The following is a 22,506-nucleotide window of genomic DNA, read 5'->3' as shown; positions in this document are numbered from 1 at the left end:
TTGTAACACTCTGCCATGAAAGCCCCTCAGGCCATAGGTACAAGTCTCATATGAAAGACTAGAAGTGGGAGATAGAACCTGTGACAACTGGATTGAAACTGCAGAATGTTACTGCTAGGCCGTCAGTGATGATGATGATGCTGTTGAAAAATAGTTAACTGCAATGACATTGATTTTATGAGTACTCTGGGAAAAATCATTCCTTGACTTTCATCCATTTTTAAAAAATCTAACTTATGATATAAAAATGTTTGACTTGCTATATTTTTTATAACTTTATATTAGTCTTGCAAAAAGGCATAAAAATAAGACATTGGTAACTGAAAAAGATGTTCTTACAAGAAATATATAGTGTAAAAGTAGACAGAAATAATGCGACATCACTTCCACAGGCATCAGTGGGTTTTTTTTCTTCTGACAAATCATTTATTATAAGTTTATCAAAACGTTTATTGTAAACAATAATAACAAGGAATCATAGAATCTGACCACACATTTAAAGCAATACAAGATTTAACTATTATTCTAATCAAAAGCAGCATGCCTGAGAACAAAGAAAAATAGCAAGACATAGTGATCACTTTAGTAAACACACAGTTTAGTAAGGATACTAATTCATGATTTCTGTATTAGAATAGAAATATCTATTATAAAATCTGTATTCATGGATGTTAAATTAGTAGGTATTAAGGGACTGATCAATGACATCTACAAATAATAAGCCACCATGAAAATTTGTGATTTCACAATATCAGAGACATACTTGGCTGACAGACAAACAAACAAAAGGACAAAAGATTGATTATAATGAATGAATACAAATAAAAATATGCAGTAGATTTATATGAACTATAAGAATTCAGCAGATTACCTCCAGCCAGCTGTCATTTAAATAGCTTCTGTCCCCAACCCAATATTAAAATCGCTTCTACCGCCCACTAACCCATAGCCAGAAATTATGTTTAAAAAATATGCTTCTGTAGGGGGCAGTGTTTTTCGATTAAAACACATCTGACGGTGGATCATAATTTTTTTAAATTGCTTCTGTTGTGGGTTGGTTGAATTTGAAAGTGTCTTCCCCCCGGGGGGTATATGTTTTACTGGAACAGCCCTGAGGTATTATCACTGTCAGAACATCTACTCTACGAAAGATTCTCATGTAGAGACACTTGGTATTCAAATTAAAATTTTCATATTCAGTATAGGCAAACAAGAGGTCAAGATAAACCAGTTTGCAGAATTTGGAAATAAACCCTATTCAGGCCATTTTTAGGGTAAAGATCAATATGAATATTGTCATTATGAAGAACAGATAATTGATCTATAGTGTTTATCAATTTAAAAACAGAATTATAAATATTTATTGAAAATGATCAATGCGTTAATTCCTCCTATCTGCGATTCCACATTTTAACAATTGCTGCTACTTCATGGACTGTCTTGTATTGCTCAAAATAAGAATTATTGCTTATTTTATTTTATATTAAAAATATGAACATTGACCAAAAATATCTATCATAACTAACTTTTAAAATTGTGATTTTAAATCAACATATACGTTTACAAAAACACTAATGAAAAATTTGATCTTTTGGTTTGCAGAGCAACATATATTTTAAACTGTGTATGACTCAAGAATATGGTATTTTATTAAAAAATGTTAGGTTGTACTTGATAAAAAGCCACAGAATGGCTTCAGAAGTACCCAGGTCCTAGATGAGTGTTTAACAAGAGATGTAATTTACCCAAGAATGTAGTCACATGTGATGTTTATATTGTGTTAAAATACTTACAATGCTTTCACTGGTTTGCAAACTTCCTTTGAAGTTTCCCTCATACACATTGGTTTTGTTTCTGGCATTGCTTTCTTGCCAAAGAAGGCAACCCCTTGATTTCTTAGATCATTCAGCTGTAGTGCCTTTATGGATCACATGTCCACCCACCCATTCCCCATCTCTCATCTTGTTTCCTGTGACCTCTGTAAAGACCGACCAGTCACATGACCTATGCATCCTCTTGCATGATCCATAAGGGTATCAGGATTAGTCAGTAGTTACCTGCATCTTCCTTAGAACCTGATTTGTTAATAGTCAGTACTTTTTGGTTTTCCATATTTTGGTGACAGATGAGGTTGCAATACTTAAATTGATTGTGAACATTATGCTGTCTGAAAAAATTGAGGTGGATATTTTCGTGAAATATTGACCAATCTGAACAAGTTCTGTTGCTTATTTTAGTATCATGTTCAGTTAAACCTTTTTGAACAAAGTTCACATATTATATATATACAGTTGATATCAATAAAGATGCATCATGCTAGAAAAAAAAGAACATAGGACAGAACAATATGTGCATGTTCACATATAGTTATGTGAATGAAAACAATGAAAACATTTGCAGTATCAATGCCAAAGTGACAGTGGTTTCATTTACCAGACATGTGTTAATTTTTTAGGACTCATTTCTGTGTTTTGTCCCATTGAGTTTATTGAAAACTTTCCAAATAGAAATTGAGTTGTTCTTTTTGTTTTTAGCTCTTTATTGATAATAAAAGTTTAGCTTTTTACTTGCTATTTTTTCTCCATTCTTTATATTATGCATTGTTGCCCATACCCTTGAATTGGTGCCATGTTTTCATGGCATCTCTCATTTCGAATGTAAGCCAGTTGACCTGGATTGCATTCTTTACCCTGTGTATTTTCAGTGGTGCATATTTAGAGACTACATTTGAAAATAAGTCAGTCCACGACCCCAAAGGTTCAATGGCATGATAGAAATTTTGATTATTTTCCATATACCTTTGTTTAGTTGATTCAGAAATTGATCTTGAAATTTTTGTATGGTCTGTAAGTGAAACATTTTTTCTGTATTTGTTATTATTTGTAAGATAGTGGTCACTAAGACCGATATTTTGTGCTTTAAGATTTGCCACATTGTCTGATAGGTTGGTGTGAATGTGATCAATTAAAGTGCTTGATATTTCTATTACCTTTATGGGTTAATTTGTTGTACAAGCTGGACTTAATGAGTCAGTAAATTATTCTACTGTATTGTTTCTTATCTGAGTGTTGAGTAAGTCCTTAGTTACATCACCTAGTATATACATTTCTTTCTCCTATGCAAGAATATTTCCTGTTTATTTCTAAAAATTATTCCAAATTCTCTGGATAAAGGTTGCCTGTAAATGAAATCTAGGAATTACTTTGCATTATTTGAAGAAATGTCCACCAAAATATTCTCAATTTCTTGTGTCTGCAAGTCACTTTGCCTTTTTGCATTATATTCTTCTGTGATGTATACAGAAGGACCTCTTCCTGCTGCAACTCTGTCCCTGCATAATGCTTTATTTGAAGCCTTGACAATGAAATAGGTTATCACTGTAGTTATTGTTTAATTTGGCTTCAGCGAGTCCTAATGCATTTATATAATTCTCCCTGGAAGACAGCATGAACTTGTTTCTATCTGTTTTTCCCACTATTCCTTGTACATTTATGTGACCTATGTTAAAACCTTTTTCTTTTACTCTCATATTAATAATATTTATGTCATCATGCAAAGAGCCCTCAATGAGATTGTCTCCATACTACATCACGTATAGGGGCCCCTCAGTGAGAGTGTCTCCATATTACATCATGTATAGAGGCCCCTCAATGAGAGTGTCTCCATACTACATCATGTATAGGGGCCTCTCAATGAGCTTGTCTCCATACTACATCATGTATAGGGACCCCTTATTGAGCTTGTCTCCATACTACATCATGTATAGGGGCTCCTTATTGAGCTTGTCTCCATACTACGTCATGTATAGGGGTCCCTCAATGAGCTTGTCTCCATACTACATCATGTATAGGGGCCCCTCAATGAGAGTGTCTCCATACTACATCATGCATAGGGGCCCCTCAGTGAGCTTGTCTCCATACTACATCATGTATAGGGGCCCCTCATTGAGCTTGTCTCCATACTACATCATGTAAAGGGGCCACTCAATGAACTTGTCTCCATACTACATCATGCATAGGGGCCCCTCAGTGAGCTTGTCTCCATACTACATCATGCATAGGGGCCCCTCAGTGAGCTTGTCTCCATACATCATGCACAGGGGCCACTGAATGAGCTTGTCAGCATACTACATCATGCATAGGGGCCCTCAATCAGATTGTCTTCATACTACATCATACATAGGGACAGTCAGCGAGATTGTCTCCATATTACATGCATAGGGGCCCGCAATGAGATTGTCTCCATACTACATCATGCATAAGGGCCCTTAATGAGATTGTCTACATACTACATTTATCATCATTACATCCAGTTTTCATATTTAAATGTTCATACATATTCATGTCTGCAAAGTCACATGTAGAACTGTATTTCATTGAACTGTTGCATTTACAGTAGTGTCCACTAAATTAGTATAGATTGTTAGTTGAATGTGATAGTCTTTTTGTTTTGTTGCACTAAGACATACTGTGATTCTTTGTTTTGTTGTTGCACTAATGCATCAGTTTTTAAATCAATGCCTTCACTTGAAAAATATTAAATGTTCCTTCATTTTTTTGTGTAGAATGATATGCTTGATGATGTAACACGATCCCTCATCCTAGCTCTCGGTGTTTGTTACCATGCCTGCCTGAAGAACAGAGAAGATTACAGAAAACATGTTGCACCATTTTTCAGGGCTCCTTGTCATCTCCCACATGGGCATGATCAGATAGAACAGAACATTTCTGTGTAAGTTTACTTTGTTTTTTTACTTACTTAGAAATATACCATGCAGCCAGCCTGAACTGGTTTTGGGCAGAAAGTTTTGATGCACAATAAGATTTTACTTTGCTTTACTCTGGCCCATTTTTTGTTTCATTTCTTAATTTTTGGGGGTAAAATGTCCATCTTTATTATTTCTCCTATACTTTTTGCAGGATTTTGTAGAAATGTTTTAGAATAGATATGTAGTTGGTGGAGATGTATAATTAAATTTTTACTTTTTTTCCTGTTTACCATTTTTGAGGAATTTTATTGAAAAATTGTCAGATAAGTGATTTCGAGAACTCAGCTCAACTGGTTTATATAGCGTTATGCTGTATTTTATAATATTACTGTAGGATTTATACAGATGAATAAGCAAGATTCTGAACCTTTATTGTTCCAAAGGTATTGAGATAAGGGCAACGTATATCATTTGACATATATACAAAAACATTTAGAAAAACATGCCAGATATGCATGTTTATTCATATAAGCAATATTTCAATGTATGTTGTATTGAAGACAATTATCATATGTATTGTTATACAACAAGGTTAGTGATACCCATCTGTAATTGAAATACATTTTAGTGTCAGCTGCATTACTATTTATTTCAGGAAATATTAGGAAAGATAATTTTTTTAGTTGAATTGTAATTGACCCACTAGAAAAGATATTTAGTCGGTATAAATTATGCACAGGCATGCACTTGGATTGGTACATTCCAACAGCCACTTCATTTTCTTTAACAGGGCACTAACAGATAATGCATATTACTAGAATGTGGGACGTTTTACTGAATGCTTAGTGATGTACAATTGAAACTGTTCCCAGGGAACAATGTCAGATGCTCCATTAAAATGTGTAGTATCAGTGCAGTGTGTTCATGAGTGAGTTTTCTCTCTTAATAAGTTCAGGTTGTACCTGCAGTATATTTTGGTCATCTGTGTACACATTCTAATTCACAGATGCCAGGCTGTGTTCTTAGAAAATGTTCCACTGGAGAAGAACATTGCCCGGAACACTGCTCTTAAGGAGAATGTGTTTATGATGGTCACTAGCATTGAGCTGCGTATTCCTCTGTTCCTTGTCGGAAAACCAGGAAGCTCCAAATCCCTGGCCAAGACCATTGTGGCAGATGCCATGCAAGGGAACGCAGCCCACAAAGATCTCTTCAAGGAATTTAAACAGGTCTATCATTGAATTATCACATATTTTTTTATATCTACCACTCCCATGTACCTGTAAGACATGTACAGATATTCAGACATGATAGAAAACAAGTCAGTAAAATAACTATCCATCCTACTTGTTAATACAAAGTATAATTTATGGACTAATATTGTTATGTTTTATGGGAAATTTAATTATCTTTTTTAAAATTATAGGCACCTTACAAAATATCTTGAAAAGTTATTATTCTTCATTGTTGACTCAGAAATTTTACGGAAATGTCCAGGAAATAACTAGCATATTTGTAATATTATTTTGTCTTCATTGTAGCATCACACTTTATGTTCCTAATTCCAGGTCCAGATGGTATCCTTCCAGTGCAGCCCCCTATCAACACCAGATGGAATTGTGGGAACTTTCCGCCAGTGTGCACAGTTTCAGAAGGACAAGGACCTAAACAGATTTGTGTCTGTTGTTGTTTTGGATGAAGTTGGGCTTGCAGAGGACAGTCCCAGAATGCCTCTGAAGACGCTGCATCCTCTCCTAGAGGATGGTTGCCAAGGAGATGAGGAACCACTGCCACACAAAAAGGCAGGCCAGATTTATTTCTCCCAGTGGTAACATTTATCTTACACACACCCACTATTCACCCAACTGTGGGGCTCAAGGTGCCTGAGTGGTCTAAGGTTCTCTCACCTTTACAGATCACACATCTCTCACTTCTGTATGCATGAGTTCAAGTATCGGTTCAAACACACGGGTATATGAGAAAGCTTTCCAGTAGCTTTCTTTGGGTCAGTGGTTCTTCTCCGGGTTCTTCCTCCACCAAATATACTGGCTGCTATGTATACCCTATCATGTTCTGAAATGTGATTGATTGTTGTCTTAATTTGGGCTTCTGCAGCACAACTTTTGTAATAGTTGTTAGATTTCAACCAGATTTGGCCTACAACTTTATATTCATTAGACCTAGGACAAGTTTAATTTTCAACAGTGATGTGATGAGATTATTTACAGGAGTTATGGGCCCTGATTGTCTGTCCTCCTTAACTTACAAAGATTGTTTTGATTTGAACCACAATAAGTTTTATGTTGATAAGGCCTTGAATGAGTTTGATTTCCAGAGTTTGATGCTGCTATCATTTGCAGGAGTTAAAGCCCCTGTCCTCTTAACATTGATTTCCATAGCATAACTTGACATTGGATTGTGCAGTTTTAACCAAATTTCATGCAGCTTTATATTGATGAGATTTTCAGATGAGTTTGATTTTCAGAGGTCTACTGCCCATGAGATTTATTGTACAGTTATAAATATCATTCATTTGTATAATTGTATCATTGGATCAAAGAAATATTTCTTTCCACAGGTTGCATTTATTGGGATCTCCAACTGGGCTTTGGACCCTGCTAAGATGAATCGTGGAATTCTGGTGCAGAGGGAGGTACCTGACTTGGAAGAACTCAGGAACACTGCAGAGTTAGTTTGATTCTTTTGATGAAGAACAGATCATGAATTTCATATCATCATTTCAAGCCCAATAATTTCAACCTATCTAGAATTCCAAAACTGATAAAACTTTCCTCATGAAGCAGTATATCTAAGTGCTTTTCTTGTTTAATGTCAGTATTGATAGAGAACTCTAGAGAAGTGTTAGCTTCAAACTTTTTAGTATCGGACCCCTTCTTAACCTCAAGAAATTTTACAGACCCACATATGTTAATTGTTGTAATTTTAGGCTTCATTAATTGAGAAAATAAAAAAAATAAAAAAAATATTATGAACTCAGTACCTGTTGTAAATGAGTTCACATTTTATTCTTATCAGAAACAAGTAGATGCATTTAAAAAACAGTATTATATGGGTGAGATGAGTCATGTTTCGCAGCTTTCAGAGATTGGATGTTTGTTGAAGCAATGATAGATTCAACCTTAAATTTAGTTCCACTTACAGCTTGTTTCAGTTCTTCGATTTCAGTGCAAAAAGTGGAGAAAATCTACTTTCACAAACATATGTTGTGGGAAAAGGCATCGGGTACTTCACAACCGTAACCAGACAGTTCTTGGTACTCAGAATGAGCATGTAACCAGAAGTCAGCCAGGTGTTTTTGTTGAAGACTAGCTTTAAGGAGTTGTCACATGAAAGTTCTATTAGGCTGTCTTGTTCTTTTAATGTCAGAGGACAGCATTATCAGCAGTCACAAAGGGGTTTCTAACTCATGATACCTTGACTCAGGAACAGGAAAGTACCCACACAGCTGTATGTGGACACTTTGCAGGTGTTTGCTTATGTCACAATTTACTTTGTCCAAAGGTACATTGTCTGATGTGATTACAAAATCTGAAAGACATGGAAATGATTAATACTTTGATTGGTACAATCAATGAGACCATGGACCTAATTCTTGATTATAGCTTCTATTTTGTCTTGAACTTTGAACACATTTATGGCTTTTTCCAGAAGACTTAGGTTGAGTCTATTTAAGTGGCTGAAAACATTAGCCAGGTGTGCCAACTTAGCTAACCAAGAAAAGTCATTGAAGCATCATGAAAACTGAAAATTGGATTGATGCAGAAGAATCTAGCAACTTGAGAACAGTCCCTCATTGAAACAATAAAGCCACAAAAATTCTTGAAATTTAAAATGTGGGCTTTAATAATATTACCAGTTTTCATGGATTCCTCCAAAACCATCTTTAGCACTGGGGGCATTCTCTTAATTGATAATGATTCCCTGTGGATGCAGTAGTGAATAAATTTTGCTTCTGGTGACACAGCTTTCACATGAGCAACAACACCACTGCATCAGCCAGTCACGGCATGAATCCACTCGATGCTTAATTCTGAAAGTTGCTTTTCCATTGGCTAACTCAAAGGTCACTAGAACATGACCCATAAGCTGATGCTGTCAGATCTGATTTTAATCACATTGACTTTTTAATAGCTTTCATTTCAGTTAAGGAAATTTGAATCCTTTAATTTTGGGGTCAGACAGCTAAAGTCAAGATTATGGTGGCTTTTGTGGATGGCTTACATGTTGTGTAAAACAGAAGCCTATTGAATTTGGTGATTACAGTTCTGTGGTTACAGGGCAGTGTAAATGAAGATATCTTTTTGTGCATAATAACTTTAGTTCTAAACCATGTAACTTGACTCAAAAGTATGGCTCAGGATCATTGTGACTATTAAGTAAAATGAATTTTACATAATAACTTTTAATATATAAGTTACTTGACCAAACTTTTTTGGATGGGTAATAAAGAATCCTAGTTTGTGGCCTAACGGTCAGTGGTCACAGTCATGGTGTATCTCATGTGTCAGTAAGGTTAGTTCAAGACCACATACCATATTTCATTGAGACCAACAATGTCTTCACAGAGGACAAGCATGTGATGTGCTGTATACTTTTCTGTTTTTATTTACCATTTTGTACACTTTTTATATCTCAAGACAGTATCTTGCTTTTTGGTAAAAATAATTTTTTTAACAAAGAATGTCATCATATATGCCACATCAAAGGTCTCTGATATATCACTTTAGCATGGAATGAATTTTACTTTTTGAAAACTTCCAAAGGGTCAAATGTAAGGCTGTTGAAAATAGTAATAATTTTTATGGTGCTATATCTATTAATAGTGAGATTTTAAATTGTTGGGGTTACTAAATTTTGTACATGAAGTGATAGCAGGAATATATAATTTATGTGTAATGAATTTTTATATCTGGTCCCTGTGTAACTGGAAAGATAAGGTTGGAGTTGGTGGCAGGGTGTAGATAAGAGATTTACAATAGTAAACCATTGAAGTAGCACTATTTCAGACACCATTTAAAAAAAACAACAATGTTTTGCAGGGCATGTCAGTAACATGTCATCTAGATTCTGGAACAAAAGTTTTTAATTAGGCTTCGATAAAAGCTTGACTTTTGGGTTGGAACCCACACTACTGTATTCAGTGCTAGCCATTTTTGACCCATGCTGTTGACCACAGACAATTACATTATTAACCCTTTACCTCATGCAAGCACCTTTGGACACCTCTACTCCCTTCGCATGGAAGCACCTTTTGACATCTCTACTCCATTCACATGGAAGTAACTGGTTCATAATCTCCACTCTCCAAAATGGAGGTCACGGATTTCATTCAGTACTTACAAAGTTTTCACGATTAGAATCACAACAATGAAAGATTCAATAACTTAGGTAAAGGCTCTGATATTGATGTAGGCAGCAATTAGTTTTTATAAATTATCAAATTCAGATGACTTAGTGATATAGACGTGGACAAAAAACTTGTAAATTTCGTTTATGGGAAATGGCAGCTACGGTTGGTCACGCGGTCTCACTGACTTGACAGTCAACAAGTTCTCTCAGGATTTTTAAGCACATAAAAAATTCTTCCATGAAAAATAATTACACAGCTATAACAATCGGAATTACTCTTAAATTTTTCGACACATAATAGATGTGTACCAAAAGTGTAAAATGGTTACAATTGTTGTTAAACGTAACATACACTACATTGCTTAACAGTTAACAGGCAGGCCTATGCATATGGAGTCGAATAGGTAACAGGTGTTCTATTTATAGCACACTGCACTGGGTAACTTTGCTCTATGAGGTAAAGGGTTAAAAGAGGACATTTTAACCTTATTAAAGCTATGGGCTTTTACTTGGTCCTTTCATTACTATTTTTTTTTTAATCATAGACTTGGCTAATTGCTAGTTAGTTAGAAACTTGGCTAATTCCTCGATTTTTAGAAACTTGATTAATTCCTTGCTGTTAGAAACTTGGCTAATTGCTTGGTGTAGAAAGAGTTTCGCCTGCTTTGCCTGCAACTTCATCAAAGGATAAGAAAAAGTTTTGCAGATCATTTTGTCGAGAGATTGTAAGCCAAAGATAATTTTCTTTTTAAGTGATGCCCTAACTTGCAGTTCTTATATGCTTGCTGTCTGGTACAAATATTAATAGTCATATTGATCTTTCTGTCTACCTCAGCATCTGCCTGGCTTGCTGTTAACAAGATGTTTTCCATGCAGTAATTAGGTTGTGCATTGTACAACATTTATGTAAAGAAAGATTAAAAGGGTTGTTTGAATTTACTAATACATAATAACTATATATATATATATATATATATATAATTTTGTTAACTACTGTGCTTGACACTAGATTTGTAGAATTATGAATGGTTCTTTGTTTCAGAGGGATCTGTGTCACCAAGAATCATGTCTACAAGCACGTGAAACCATTCATTGAACCCCTGGCCACATCCTACTTGGCTCTGTTTGGAAAAGCTTCAGCCAAACTTCGGGAATTCTTTGGTCTCAGAGATTTTTACAGGTTTGCACTTCTTTAAATAAAAATATAGGCTCTTTATTTACACATTCAGAATAATCAAGGTAGTCATACATTGCTTACCTAAACGTTTTTTGGATTAGGTAAGAATGGGTATGGAAGAGTTGTGAGGAAAACTGTGGGGGAAGAAAAAACGAGTTTCCCCAAGTAAAATATTATTACTTTGTGTGCATTTTACCAATAAGACTTAGGTCTAGTGATAAAATAGCTATTCTGAAAGTAACCAAATTGTTATGACTTTGCAACAAACATTCTACAATATATACGTAAATATAAGAGATATTTAAGCTTGCCAAGATCTAAGGAAATAAATGCTACATTGGGCATGGTAAATTAAACTTTACGTCAAGTTTGAAAAATAACAAAAAATATAAATTTTCTTAAAGATAATTCACAATAAGCACATAAGGTATCACCTAATTGGTAATTGCTTTTTAACATCAGTAGAAGACTGCCAGAGTTTGTTGCTGTATCATCCAAGTTCTAGTGGACATCCATTATGGCCACCATGAAAGCCATCTTGAAAATCTTGTTATTTCTCCTGAAATCATATTAAAGTGTAGCTTTCACTTTTCTGTAACATGTCGTTGGGTCTAAATGACAATCATGCTGATCTGAACTCTAACATGGCCACCATTACTGGCCATCTTGAAATCTTGTATTGCTTCTCCTCCTTAAAAGATGGTCATATTAACATGGGGCTAGTCCAGGATATCAAAAATGAGCTTGATTTACTCAATCCATGGAGAGTAGTTAATCCAGATGCTAGATTATATACATGGAGACAACCCAGTCCTAAAAAATGCAGATTTCCTGAATGCTGAGATCATATGTTCATATTTCACAGAGTCATCTGTTATTTCTGTTACAAGACAGACCACTCTGGAATAACATTAACCTTGTCTTTCTACACTACCTAGAGGTAATGGTTATTGGAAATTCATTGCAAAAGTTTCATGGCAAAAGGAATACACTAACTCAATTAAAAAATGTATTTTTTTATATATAAGTTGAACATTACAATCTTGAGGGTGTTTTAAATCATTCACTTCAAGTAAAGCTAATGTGTAATGGTCAGCTCTTTTTTAAATTCTTGAAAATATAATTAGAACTAAAACAATATAATATTCACAGACAAAGGGGCAAAACATGAAATACAACATGGTACAAGAATTGAATTTTGAAATTTAAACAAAATGCATTGTGAAATGATATAGAGATTACAGCTGAAACCCGAAATAAACAAACAAACTTGAAGAAATAAGGTTAAAGGCCATATAGAAGGAGTAATGTTGAATTGAAAAGCATATGGTATCAATTTGGTGAAAATAATTAAAAATGCTTTCTTAATCTGGAAAAGAGGAATTAATTTTGGATGACAGAGAGAAGGTTAACAGCTCGAAATTAAATACTGAACAAAATGATTTTATGAAAAACTTTATAAAAGCAAAACTAACAGTAATTTACCAATCTCACCTCTGTCAGCGTGGGTTTGAGTCTTGGGCTTGGCCATTGTGGGTATGTGATAAAGCTTGCGAGTAGCTTCTTGTGGGTTGGTGGTTCTTTCCTGGGTTTTCCTTGATTCATCCTCCACCATTTATACTGCCATATATAGCCTATCTTGTTCTGAAAAATGGCATTAAACCCTGCAACAACCAGATAGTAACCTACAAACAAATGAACACTTAAGCCATGAAAAAAGCTGACCTTTTTCTAAGTGTTATTTAGTTATAACAAATCTTAAAAATGAAACCAGTCTTGGTTCTGATTGATTTACTGTTTAATGTTATAACAGTTTGGAAAGATTTGGGTGGGTTTATATATAGATCTCTACATTTCAGACATGGAAACAAAACTTTTAGTCTCAGGAATTATTACATGTGTTCCAGAAGAATTTTAAAAAATGGAGACCAATTTCATTACTACATGTGGATGACAAAATAGCATCAGCTTCAATAGCAAATAGTCTTATGAAGGTACTTCTCTCCATTGCAAGTGATGCTAAGAAAGGTTTTATGAAAGGGAGATTTATTGGTGAAATATGGCTCTCTTAACTACCTAGATGAAATATAACAGTCTACCTTCATAATAATTGATTTTGAGAAGCATTTGACTTTGTTGACATTTTGGAAAATGGTCTCAAATGTTTGAATATTGGCAATTTTGTTTGTTGATGGTTCAAAGCATTTTGCAGCAATTCCCAAAAGAACAAGATCAACAGTAGCTGCTTTTCTCCTTACTTGTTCTTTCATCTAGAAAGAGAATGCCAAGGAGGTCCATTAGCTCCATACTTATTTATCATAGGAATAAAATTTCTTTCCATTAAACTCAGAAAGAGCAGAAATATTACTGGTATTTTCTATCATGTAAGAGAATTAAAGCTGGGTTAGGAAGCTGGTGATGCATTTTTGCTATTGGATGTCTCTCTAATCTTTTAGATCTACCATTGGAACTCTTGAGGACTTTTGCATCATTTTCCGGTTTACATTGTAATGCATCAAAATATAAAGTTATCTGGATATAAAGGAACAAAGTTTCAGAAGAAAGTATATGCCCAGCCATTGAAATAGTATGGTGTACTTCCTAATTTGAAATATTAAGAATAGAGTTTTCTTTGAACTTAGTTGATATGTTAGAGTTCAATTATGTAAAGAAGTTAAAGAAACCAGAAACACTTCTGGTTTGTTGGATGAGGGGAATATGCCCCATATGTGAAAATAACTTTGAGCAAATCATTGATTTTGCCAGCACTTATTCAGTTGTTCTCAACATTGCTTAATCCTCCATTATGTAGAAAAAATGAATTAAAAAAGTATTTAAAATTTTTATTTGAGGCCATACAAAAAGGGTAAAAAGTGATATACTATTAGCCTCATCTGCAGATAGTTCATGTTCATTCTTTTATTCAATAATGTAGATCATTTGGATTAAATTCCTCTTTGCACATGAAAAAATTCTTGGACAGAATATGGTTAAAAAAGGCTAATTTTAGGAAATTGGTGGCATCCAGATAGTAAAATTAGGGGAGACAAACTTACCAGAGATTAGTATATGTATTAGGTGGTGCTGTGCATTTCATATTTTGCATAGGATTAGAATTTTAATGAAAATGAATTTCTTAGGTGTTATCACTCAGTATCTGTCTATTTAAAAAAGACCTTGTATATCTTAGGTATTGTTCAAAGAACTTTTAATTCCTTTTATTTTGGTACATGATTGATGGTGTAATTTAGATCATTGAGTATACAGCTTGGTCTTAGATCAAATGTGCACCTATGGAAAACTTCTAGTTCCACTGGAACATTTTCACTTCCTGGACTTCAAATGTAAATTGTTAATAAAAACAAGCTGATAACTTTTTTTACTTTGTATATGTTTTGTAATTCATTCATTGGACTCACATAATCTGGTATTGTCTAGTATGGCAATCCTTATTTTAATAACTGCTAAAGATAGTGTGCTTTAGCCTAATTCAGGCTGATTTTTTAAGCACATGGGAGCTGCCATTTTGATTAGCTGTTTGCTTAGATTATGTATAGTTTCCACAACTAAAATATCCAAAGAAACTTCAGCCACAGTTCATGAAAGTAACATAGAGGTATGCCAACATTCTCACCATTAAGCATTTTGCAAATGCTAACAACTTCACCCTACACCTGTCACTCTCTTAGAAGTACATAATATCTGTAGTGCCCCATTAATAATGAATTCTGGCCTATAATGTATTAAATATGCTCTTAAAACAACCAACCTAATTGAAAATATCAGTCTGATTTCCACAGTGGTCTCCATTGGAATGTCTTTCTATTTCTACTCCTTCTGAACTATTGGTATTATCAGCACAGCATTTTTGCTTTTAAAGATATGTAATGGGTCCAAAATATATATAGTGCTGATCTGACTACACAAAATGGCAGCCTTGGTAGCCAAGTTGAAATATTGTTATTAGTACTTCTCCATAATGGATAGTCATGTTCACATTAATTTTTACTTAAGCATTTCTTTAGATATGTTGTTGGTATTCAGTAAAAATGGTGCCATTTTGATCCCCACTATTTTCTTCTGTTTTATCATAACATTTTTAATCTTTTAGTTCTCTGTGTTTTCTTTTATTTGGCAGGCTTTATGTTCCTGAATTTGTTTTGGATATTTTTTTGTATTTTCATTTTTATAACTCATGATCAACATCATATGGATTGTGTTGAAAATATGCCATTAAACACAAATGCATGTTAAGACATCTTGTTACAGCTTCTCCTTCTAACCAAAATGTTATATTTATATGGGGTTTTCACTAAATCACAGATATGTAGTCAGTCATTCATACAATTTATGCTGTTCTAACCTACCATATGAACACGTTTGAAGAAACAAGTTTGAATTTTTTTTATCAAACCCAGTTTGTGGATATATCAAAAGAATACCTTAACCAAGTGCCAGTTTATTTGTTATAACTTAAGGAATTTTTTTAACTGTAATTGCATGTGAATAACAACAAATATTTATTAGCTATTAACCAAACTTTATGCGTGAGTGTTCTTGACAGTATCTGAGACAAGTTCATTGATCAAGCCATTACATGAGGTTCAAGGTAATGTATGTACAACATTTATTTTGTGTACAGGTTATCTTTTGATGTATAAAAATAGTTTTAGTACTTAGCAGCTAAATAAAATACACTGAAAGAAGAAACAGACTTTTGATGATAATGATGCCAATGAATCTTTTTTGGCCAGTAGACCATCACTTCCTTCACAGGATTTATTAGTAGAAAATAAATTTGTTACAACTTGTGCTTGAAATATTTTCATTCTTGACAAAGACTACTCATGCGCCGGGATTCCCTGTGAGTTAGGAATGTGGTGTATTTTGTGTTGATAAGTTATTAAACCATCCCCCACTACAGCCAAGAAGTGCATTGTATAATTAAGAAATAAAGAGCAGTGGCACTTTTCTAGCTGCTTATTGGTATATGATATGTTCATCTGGGTAAAGACTGACCTTTCATGAGACCACATGCCTCTAGAGACCACAAAAAATGAGTTGATACTTTAGTTGCTCTGACACTTCCTTAAAGATTTGTCTGTCATCAGAGACCACTTCTGGTTTTCCATAGGTGGTCTCTTTAGACAGTTTCACCTGTTTTATAAAGTCTAGTAATATGATTGAACCAGTTACATTATTTGTCATTATGTACTTATGTATGTTTCAGCCTCATGAAGATGATCTACTCCTTTGTCGAGCGAACCAACAAACCCCCAACATGGTGGCAGCTTCTTCATTGTATAAAGAGGAATTTTGGGGGACTGGACACCATCAACCCCATAGAAACATTTGCCATGAAACTTACCATGGTGGACCGCAATGTAGAGGTTTGTGATGACACTTGTCTTTTTTTGTTGTTGAAAGTTTGGTTGGGTCTTTTGACACTTTGTAGAGATAGTTCTGACTGCTTGTACATATAATGGGAAAGACACAAAAATTGTATTTGATGTTAAGGAATTTGGAAGATAGTATACCAAATATTTGGCCAGTGTGTATTAGGCAGTTACTCTACAGATATGGATTTGGCTTTGTATGGGAGTCACATGACATTGATGATAGTGATACATTTAGATAGAGGATTATATACATAAATTTCCAAGAATGGGCAGGTTTATTAAATCATTCAGCTGAATTAGAAAATTATCATAGAGACAAATTTATATTGGAATGTGAGACATATTTGTATGTCATAGATAATCATGAAATTAGACTATTATATACACTTTATTGACTCAGAACTATAGTCTGAATATATCTCCCCATTTGTTTGTATCCCCCTGCCAATTTGAAAGATGAAAAGCACAAATGAGATAAAAGATGCACAGAACTTTATTATTGTCTGCACGTTTCATTCCAAATGGAAGTTTTAAGTGTAAAAGATGTTCTGTGTGCCAGTCATTTCCAGTTAGTGGACAAGTCCATTATCAGTGAAGGGGTGTATGCACGACTACATATGTATGTACATAGAAGGAAAATACTATGTTGTCTGCTTCCGATGTTGACAGTGTTGAATCAAGCAAAGGAAAAGAATGGCAATTACAAATTTGCCTTTCATGTGGATTTAACAAGTGGTGTAATTTCTTTGTACATGTGTGCAAAGGATATAACTCAAAACTCTCAACATTATGGTAATTTATGGAATTATCCGGCAGTTACTGAATAGGATGAACTACGTCACAATGTTGTCTGAGTAAATCAACTTGCCCATAGTGTACGCAACATGGCGCCATGTTAGTATGGAAAGTCCATTAAGCATGAGATGCACAGAGAATGCCAGTGTTATGTTCAGGTCAGAAATTATAAATCATTGAATGAATCAACTAAGTTCTGTGCACTTTTTGTCACATTAAAGATTACTGTTATTGAAACCAGTAGGGGGAGGTATAGTCAGACTATACCTGTTAATGTTGTTTTATGTAAGGCATTAGAATGTAAATAGTGTATATGTTGTGGTGATAGTGAAGTGCCTGAAGACATGTTTCACTTCTTTTTGTGTCAAAGTATTACTGTTAACACCTGACATAATACCATATTGCTATTTACACCTGACATAGCATTACTATTAGCACCTGACATAGTACTGGGTTACTTTTAACACCTGACATAGTGATTCTATTAACCCGACATAGTATAGCTATCCAGTGTTATAATGCACTTGGATATAACATGATTCCAGATATAATATAGTACCACTATAGACCCCCATGACCAAAATCATACCAATATATAATAATATGGGTTGAGAGAATATTCAGTGAAACCTAGTCTTGGATCTTTATTTTCCTTTCAAAATTTAACTATTTAGAAAGTTTTGATAGTTCCACTATACCTTGGTTTGGTATATTAACGTTTCTCAGTATTTTGTACTTACATACATATCACACATCTCAGTATATCACAGTTCCATACCTGTCACAGTTCACAATACAGTACAGTTTGGCACATAACACTTAGGCAGTTATCAACCCTGACTAATGCGTCATTGTGAGGGAGATCTGAAACACATGACATAGTATTACTTTATGCTAAATTTGATGATTTTATATTAAGTGACCAAGCAGAATATAAGGACAGAAAAGTTTTGGCTTACTTTTCATTTAAATTAAAGAAAAAAGCTTATAATGTTTTATATGTAATTTATGATTTATTAGCTCACCTGGATGTAAAGCAGTGTGAGCTTTTGTTATGTCCCTGTATCCTTCATTATTCTTCCTTCTATTCTGGAGACCATGTTTCATATCTGATAAAACATGGAATATCAGTTTATATCATCAACCAGTTCAAATTGAAGGAGATCCATTCATGGTTATGAAGTCCCCATGCATAGGATTGACTGAGCTTCTTAACATTTTGGAGGCTTTATTTCTGATTCTGTTTTAATCAGACTTGGAATTTGGACTCGTATTATTACCATCACAGACAGGTTTGACAATGAACAAAATCCATGCATGTTAATGAAGTAATTTTGCATTACATTTGCTGATTTTATCAGCACTCTAACAGTTCTATTTATGATCAGATTTTAATCAATTCTTAGATAATCTCATATGATCAAGATCTTGGATGAGATTGATTGTGTGCAAACTCTACATTTATTTATGAGGCGGTCTTGTATCTGATTGACGTTGTTGCCAGTATGGAGGCCATATTTCTGACCCAGTTTTATTCAGATGTTATATATTGGATTGTATGATGAAGATCTCACATGAATTGGATAATGTGCAAAAGCCATGCATATGAGGCAGCATCTGATTGGCTCAGACTATTACTCTCAACAATTTTAACTTGTCTGGTTCAGTTTTGTTAAAATTTTCAATATTGTCGTGTATCATCAAAATCTCAGACTAGTTCCATAAAATGAGTGAAATTCACAGATATTGTTATGGTGATCTTGCATTTCATTGGTCAAGCTTGTAACCACTCTAAATCTACAGTTTTATCCCGATATTCTGTTAGAACACAAATTCAGATATAACACGGTTGTAAAAGTACAAAAAATGATGTGTAAAACATTTAATCTAGGATTGTGTAGGGCTTTGCCAATGTGGCAAACTGTGTTATTATTTTCCTTATTGGCAGCAAAATATACCATCTGGCAATTTTTTTAAAATTGGCAACATTGTTGGCTGTTTAAACTTGTATATATGACCATTGGTTAGGAGCGATGAAATTCAGATGCCCCATGAAAGGAAGCAGCAAACTTGATATAAAATGCACTGAAATTTATCTTTTGTTACATAAACAATTTCTTTGTCCATATTGACAAGCCATCTTAACAGTGCATTGTTATATCAAATCCGCTTATGTTGACATCGAGCATGAGTACTGTATATTGTGAGATATCTGCTTTTTTTGTTATTGATATTTCTGGTTGTGGAGATTAAACGGATGAGGCATTATCTCATAATCTATCTTTTGTTGGATTTTTGGACGCTTGCTAGTAATTAATATATTTACATATACTGACATTTGTATGTGGATGGTAAGTAAAATTCCTCTTCTTTTCACTCAGAATTAAATCCTTCAGAACACTCACTTTTTCTGTACAGTCTAATCCTTGTCATCAGACCAGAACACCTGCATCTGTAACATCTGTTGACCCTATGTTAAATTTCTGATGCATGCATAGAAGGCAGCATCACTCTGCTATCACAAACGTAAAAAAAAGTCTTACATCTTACTTGTTGGTTTATTCAAGAGGCTGCCAGTTCCTTTTTCAAACATGTATCCAGATAGAATAGTTTGCTGAAATTTCAAAGAAAATAGATTACCTTTGAAGCACTGATAGTTATGAAAATGTACAAAGCAAATGGAGAAAAAATCAGTCTCAGTCATGTAAAACAATTATTTGATGTTGCCACCACAATAAGAAATGGGCATTTGTTTGGTTCTCCAAAGCTGTCTGTTAGCGGTGACTTCAATAGTGCATGCACCTTTCATAAAAGAAAGCCGACTACAATCTTAAATAAAAACAAAGAACTTTTCTTCAAAGGAAGTCAGTACCAAACTTAAATAAAAGCAATGGAATCTGATGGTTTTTTTCACTTTCCAATGTGACTGGAATACGTTTACTGTGTTGTGAAAGTTTCATTTCTGCAGGGAAAAAGTGTATGCTTGTGAAAGCTACCAGTGGCAGCTTAAAATGCAAACTAATTTCTACTGACTTGGGATGTACTGAAAAGTAAATGTGCTTCATCATTTGTTACATGATTGTGTTATGTTTATCCACTGAATTCAGACCTATATGACCTGTGACAAAATTATTGAATATTTTAAATCTGTGTGTGTGTGCATATTTTCAATGCAATTACTTGTATTGTGGATTCAATGTATGTGATGAGATTTGCTGGTGAGTACATGATGTTGATATTCTATTCATGGTATACATTAGACATGTATATATAAACAGTATACACATATATGTACCAACTTGTGGTTCTCTAAATAAAGTAAAATATTATATATGCCTTCTCTGTTTTCACTATAGGTGTATTTCCCATTTAATATGCATCAATTTAAGATAGTAACTGTGCCAATGAAGCACATATTTTACCGCCTGCATTTATTACCTCCCCCTCCCCCATTTGTTTGGGGTACATGCATAATTTGCTTCAGCTAACTGACCTGGTTGCTTATAACATAGTTCAGTCTGTAACATGGTCAGGATCAATGGTTCTCAACTACCGTGTTATAGCAGGGTCACACTGTATATTTCGAGTCCAATTTTGATGAGACTTGAATGTAGGCCTTTATCAGCAAGATCCTGCACAAGCTTGCTAATGAGTAGCATCCATATATACTAATGAGGTGTTCTCATATCTCATTGGCTGAGCTTGCTATTACTCTGGAGACTGTATTTCAGGTTTGATTTTGATAAAAGCTCGGAATATGAGGTTAGAATCTAAGATGAGTTAGAAACTGAGATCCGTGAGTATTTATTAGGCAGTCTTAACACAGATTGACTGAGCTTACCACTTTGGTTTCCATATTTCTGTGCTTTGTCATCATGTTTTCAGAAGAGGTAATGACCATCATCATTGTATATTGATGGGATGATCTTGCATCAAATTTGCAAAGATTTTTTTTTCCATTTGGGAGATCATTTCAGATCTGATCTTAAAATGATGGACTATATCTAGTTCTTGCAGGAATTTGATATTGAGTGGGATTCATGCTTATATATAAGGTTATCTTTTATCTGATTGGCTGAGGTAATTACCACTCTTGAGGCCATATTACCAATATGAATTCGATGAAACATGGAATATGATCAGGATCTTGCATTTGTTTGATAATAAGTCAGATCTGTGAATTTTATTCAGACGATCTTGCTTCTGACTGGCTGAACTTGTCAGCACTTGACTGTCTCATTCTGATCAGATTTTTTGTATATATGAACTTAGTCCAAACTATCAAGCTTACATCATCAAGATATCCAATGAGTTTTATTATGGGCAAGAGCTATACTTAGGGTTATGTCTTTAACATTATAGAACAAACCCGTCTAAAGAAATGGTCATAATCCATGATAGTTGAACCCAGTGAGTGATATCAAGCCCACATGGGCCTCTTGTATTTATCCTGTATAAATATGCTATTACCTTGTATCCTCTATATATAATTTTATTAATTCACCTGGATAATGACCATGTAATCTGATGGCATCATATCATCCATTCAGCAATCTTTATTGCCTTCTTTAACTTATTTTTAAAAAAACTGCTGGGCCAGTTTGGACTAAGCAAGGCAGGAATGTTCAGACATTTTAAACCAGAATCTTGTTCAGGATTGCCATGCTTACATTCTTGTTGCATCCATAGCAACCTTGTAGTAAACCTATTTTTAACTTCTCAAGAACAGCTGAGCCAATTTTGATCAAACTCAGTAGGAATGTGTCTTAGGAGATGGTTTATCACATGTTTGTCTCAGATTATTCATAAAGCAATGGTATGGCTTCCTTCGATACCATTTTGAAACATTATTACTTCAGAATGGCTCATCCCGTTTTCAACAAAGTTGGTAGTAGTGTTTCTTCGAACATGCTTTATCAAAAGTTTGTGTGGAGTAACTCCTTACAATAGGATAACTACTTGGCAGCTGGGTGGGAAGCCTATTTCAACATCACTGAGATAGTTTTCATCAAACTTTGTAAGAATGTTTCTTAACACCTACTTTATTACACTTTTTG

The 22,506-nt window shown here is 34.3% G+C and overlaps 1 protein-coding gene across 1 annotated transcript in view; it reads left to right on the top strand.

Moving 5' to 3' along the window:
- The window catches only part of LOC149786028 (E3 ubiquitin-protein ligase rnf213-alpha-like), a 374,561-nt gene that overhangs the window by 166,121 nt on the left and 185,934 nt on the right, over positions 1-22,506 (top strand). The window contains exons 43-48 of the mRNA XM_089978102.1: positions 4,565-4,731; positions 5,715-5,937; positions 6,277-6,510; positions 7,287-7,396; positions 11,121-11,258; positions 16,486-16,645. Of these exons, the coding sequence (XP_089834228.1) occupies positions 4,565-4,731; positions 5,715-5,937; positions 6,277-6,510; positions 7,287-7,396; positions 11,121-11,258; positions 16,486-16,645 (1,032 nt within the window). The remainder of the gene's footprint in view (positions 1-4,564; positions 4,732-5,714; positions 5,938-6,276; positions 6,511-7,286; positions 7,397-11,120; positions 11,259-16,485; positions 16,646-22,506) is intronic.

This window comes from Sinohyriopsis cumingii, chromosome 12 (assembly GCF_028554795.1).
Source record: "Sinohyriopsis cumingii isolate HCF-2022 chromosome 12, ASM2855479v2, whole genome shotgun sequence".
Taxonomy (NCBI): Eukaryota; Metazoa; Mollusca; class Bivalvia; order Unionida; family Unionidae; genus Sinohyriopsis; species Sinohyriopsis cumingii.
This window is presented reverse-complemented; position numbering and strand designations above follow the sequence as displayed.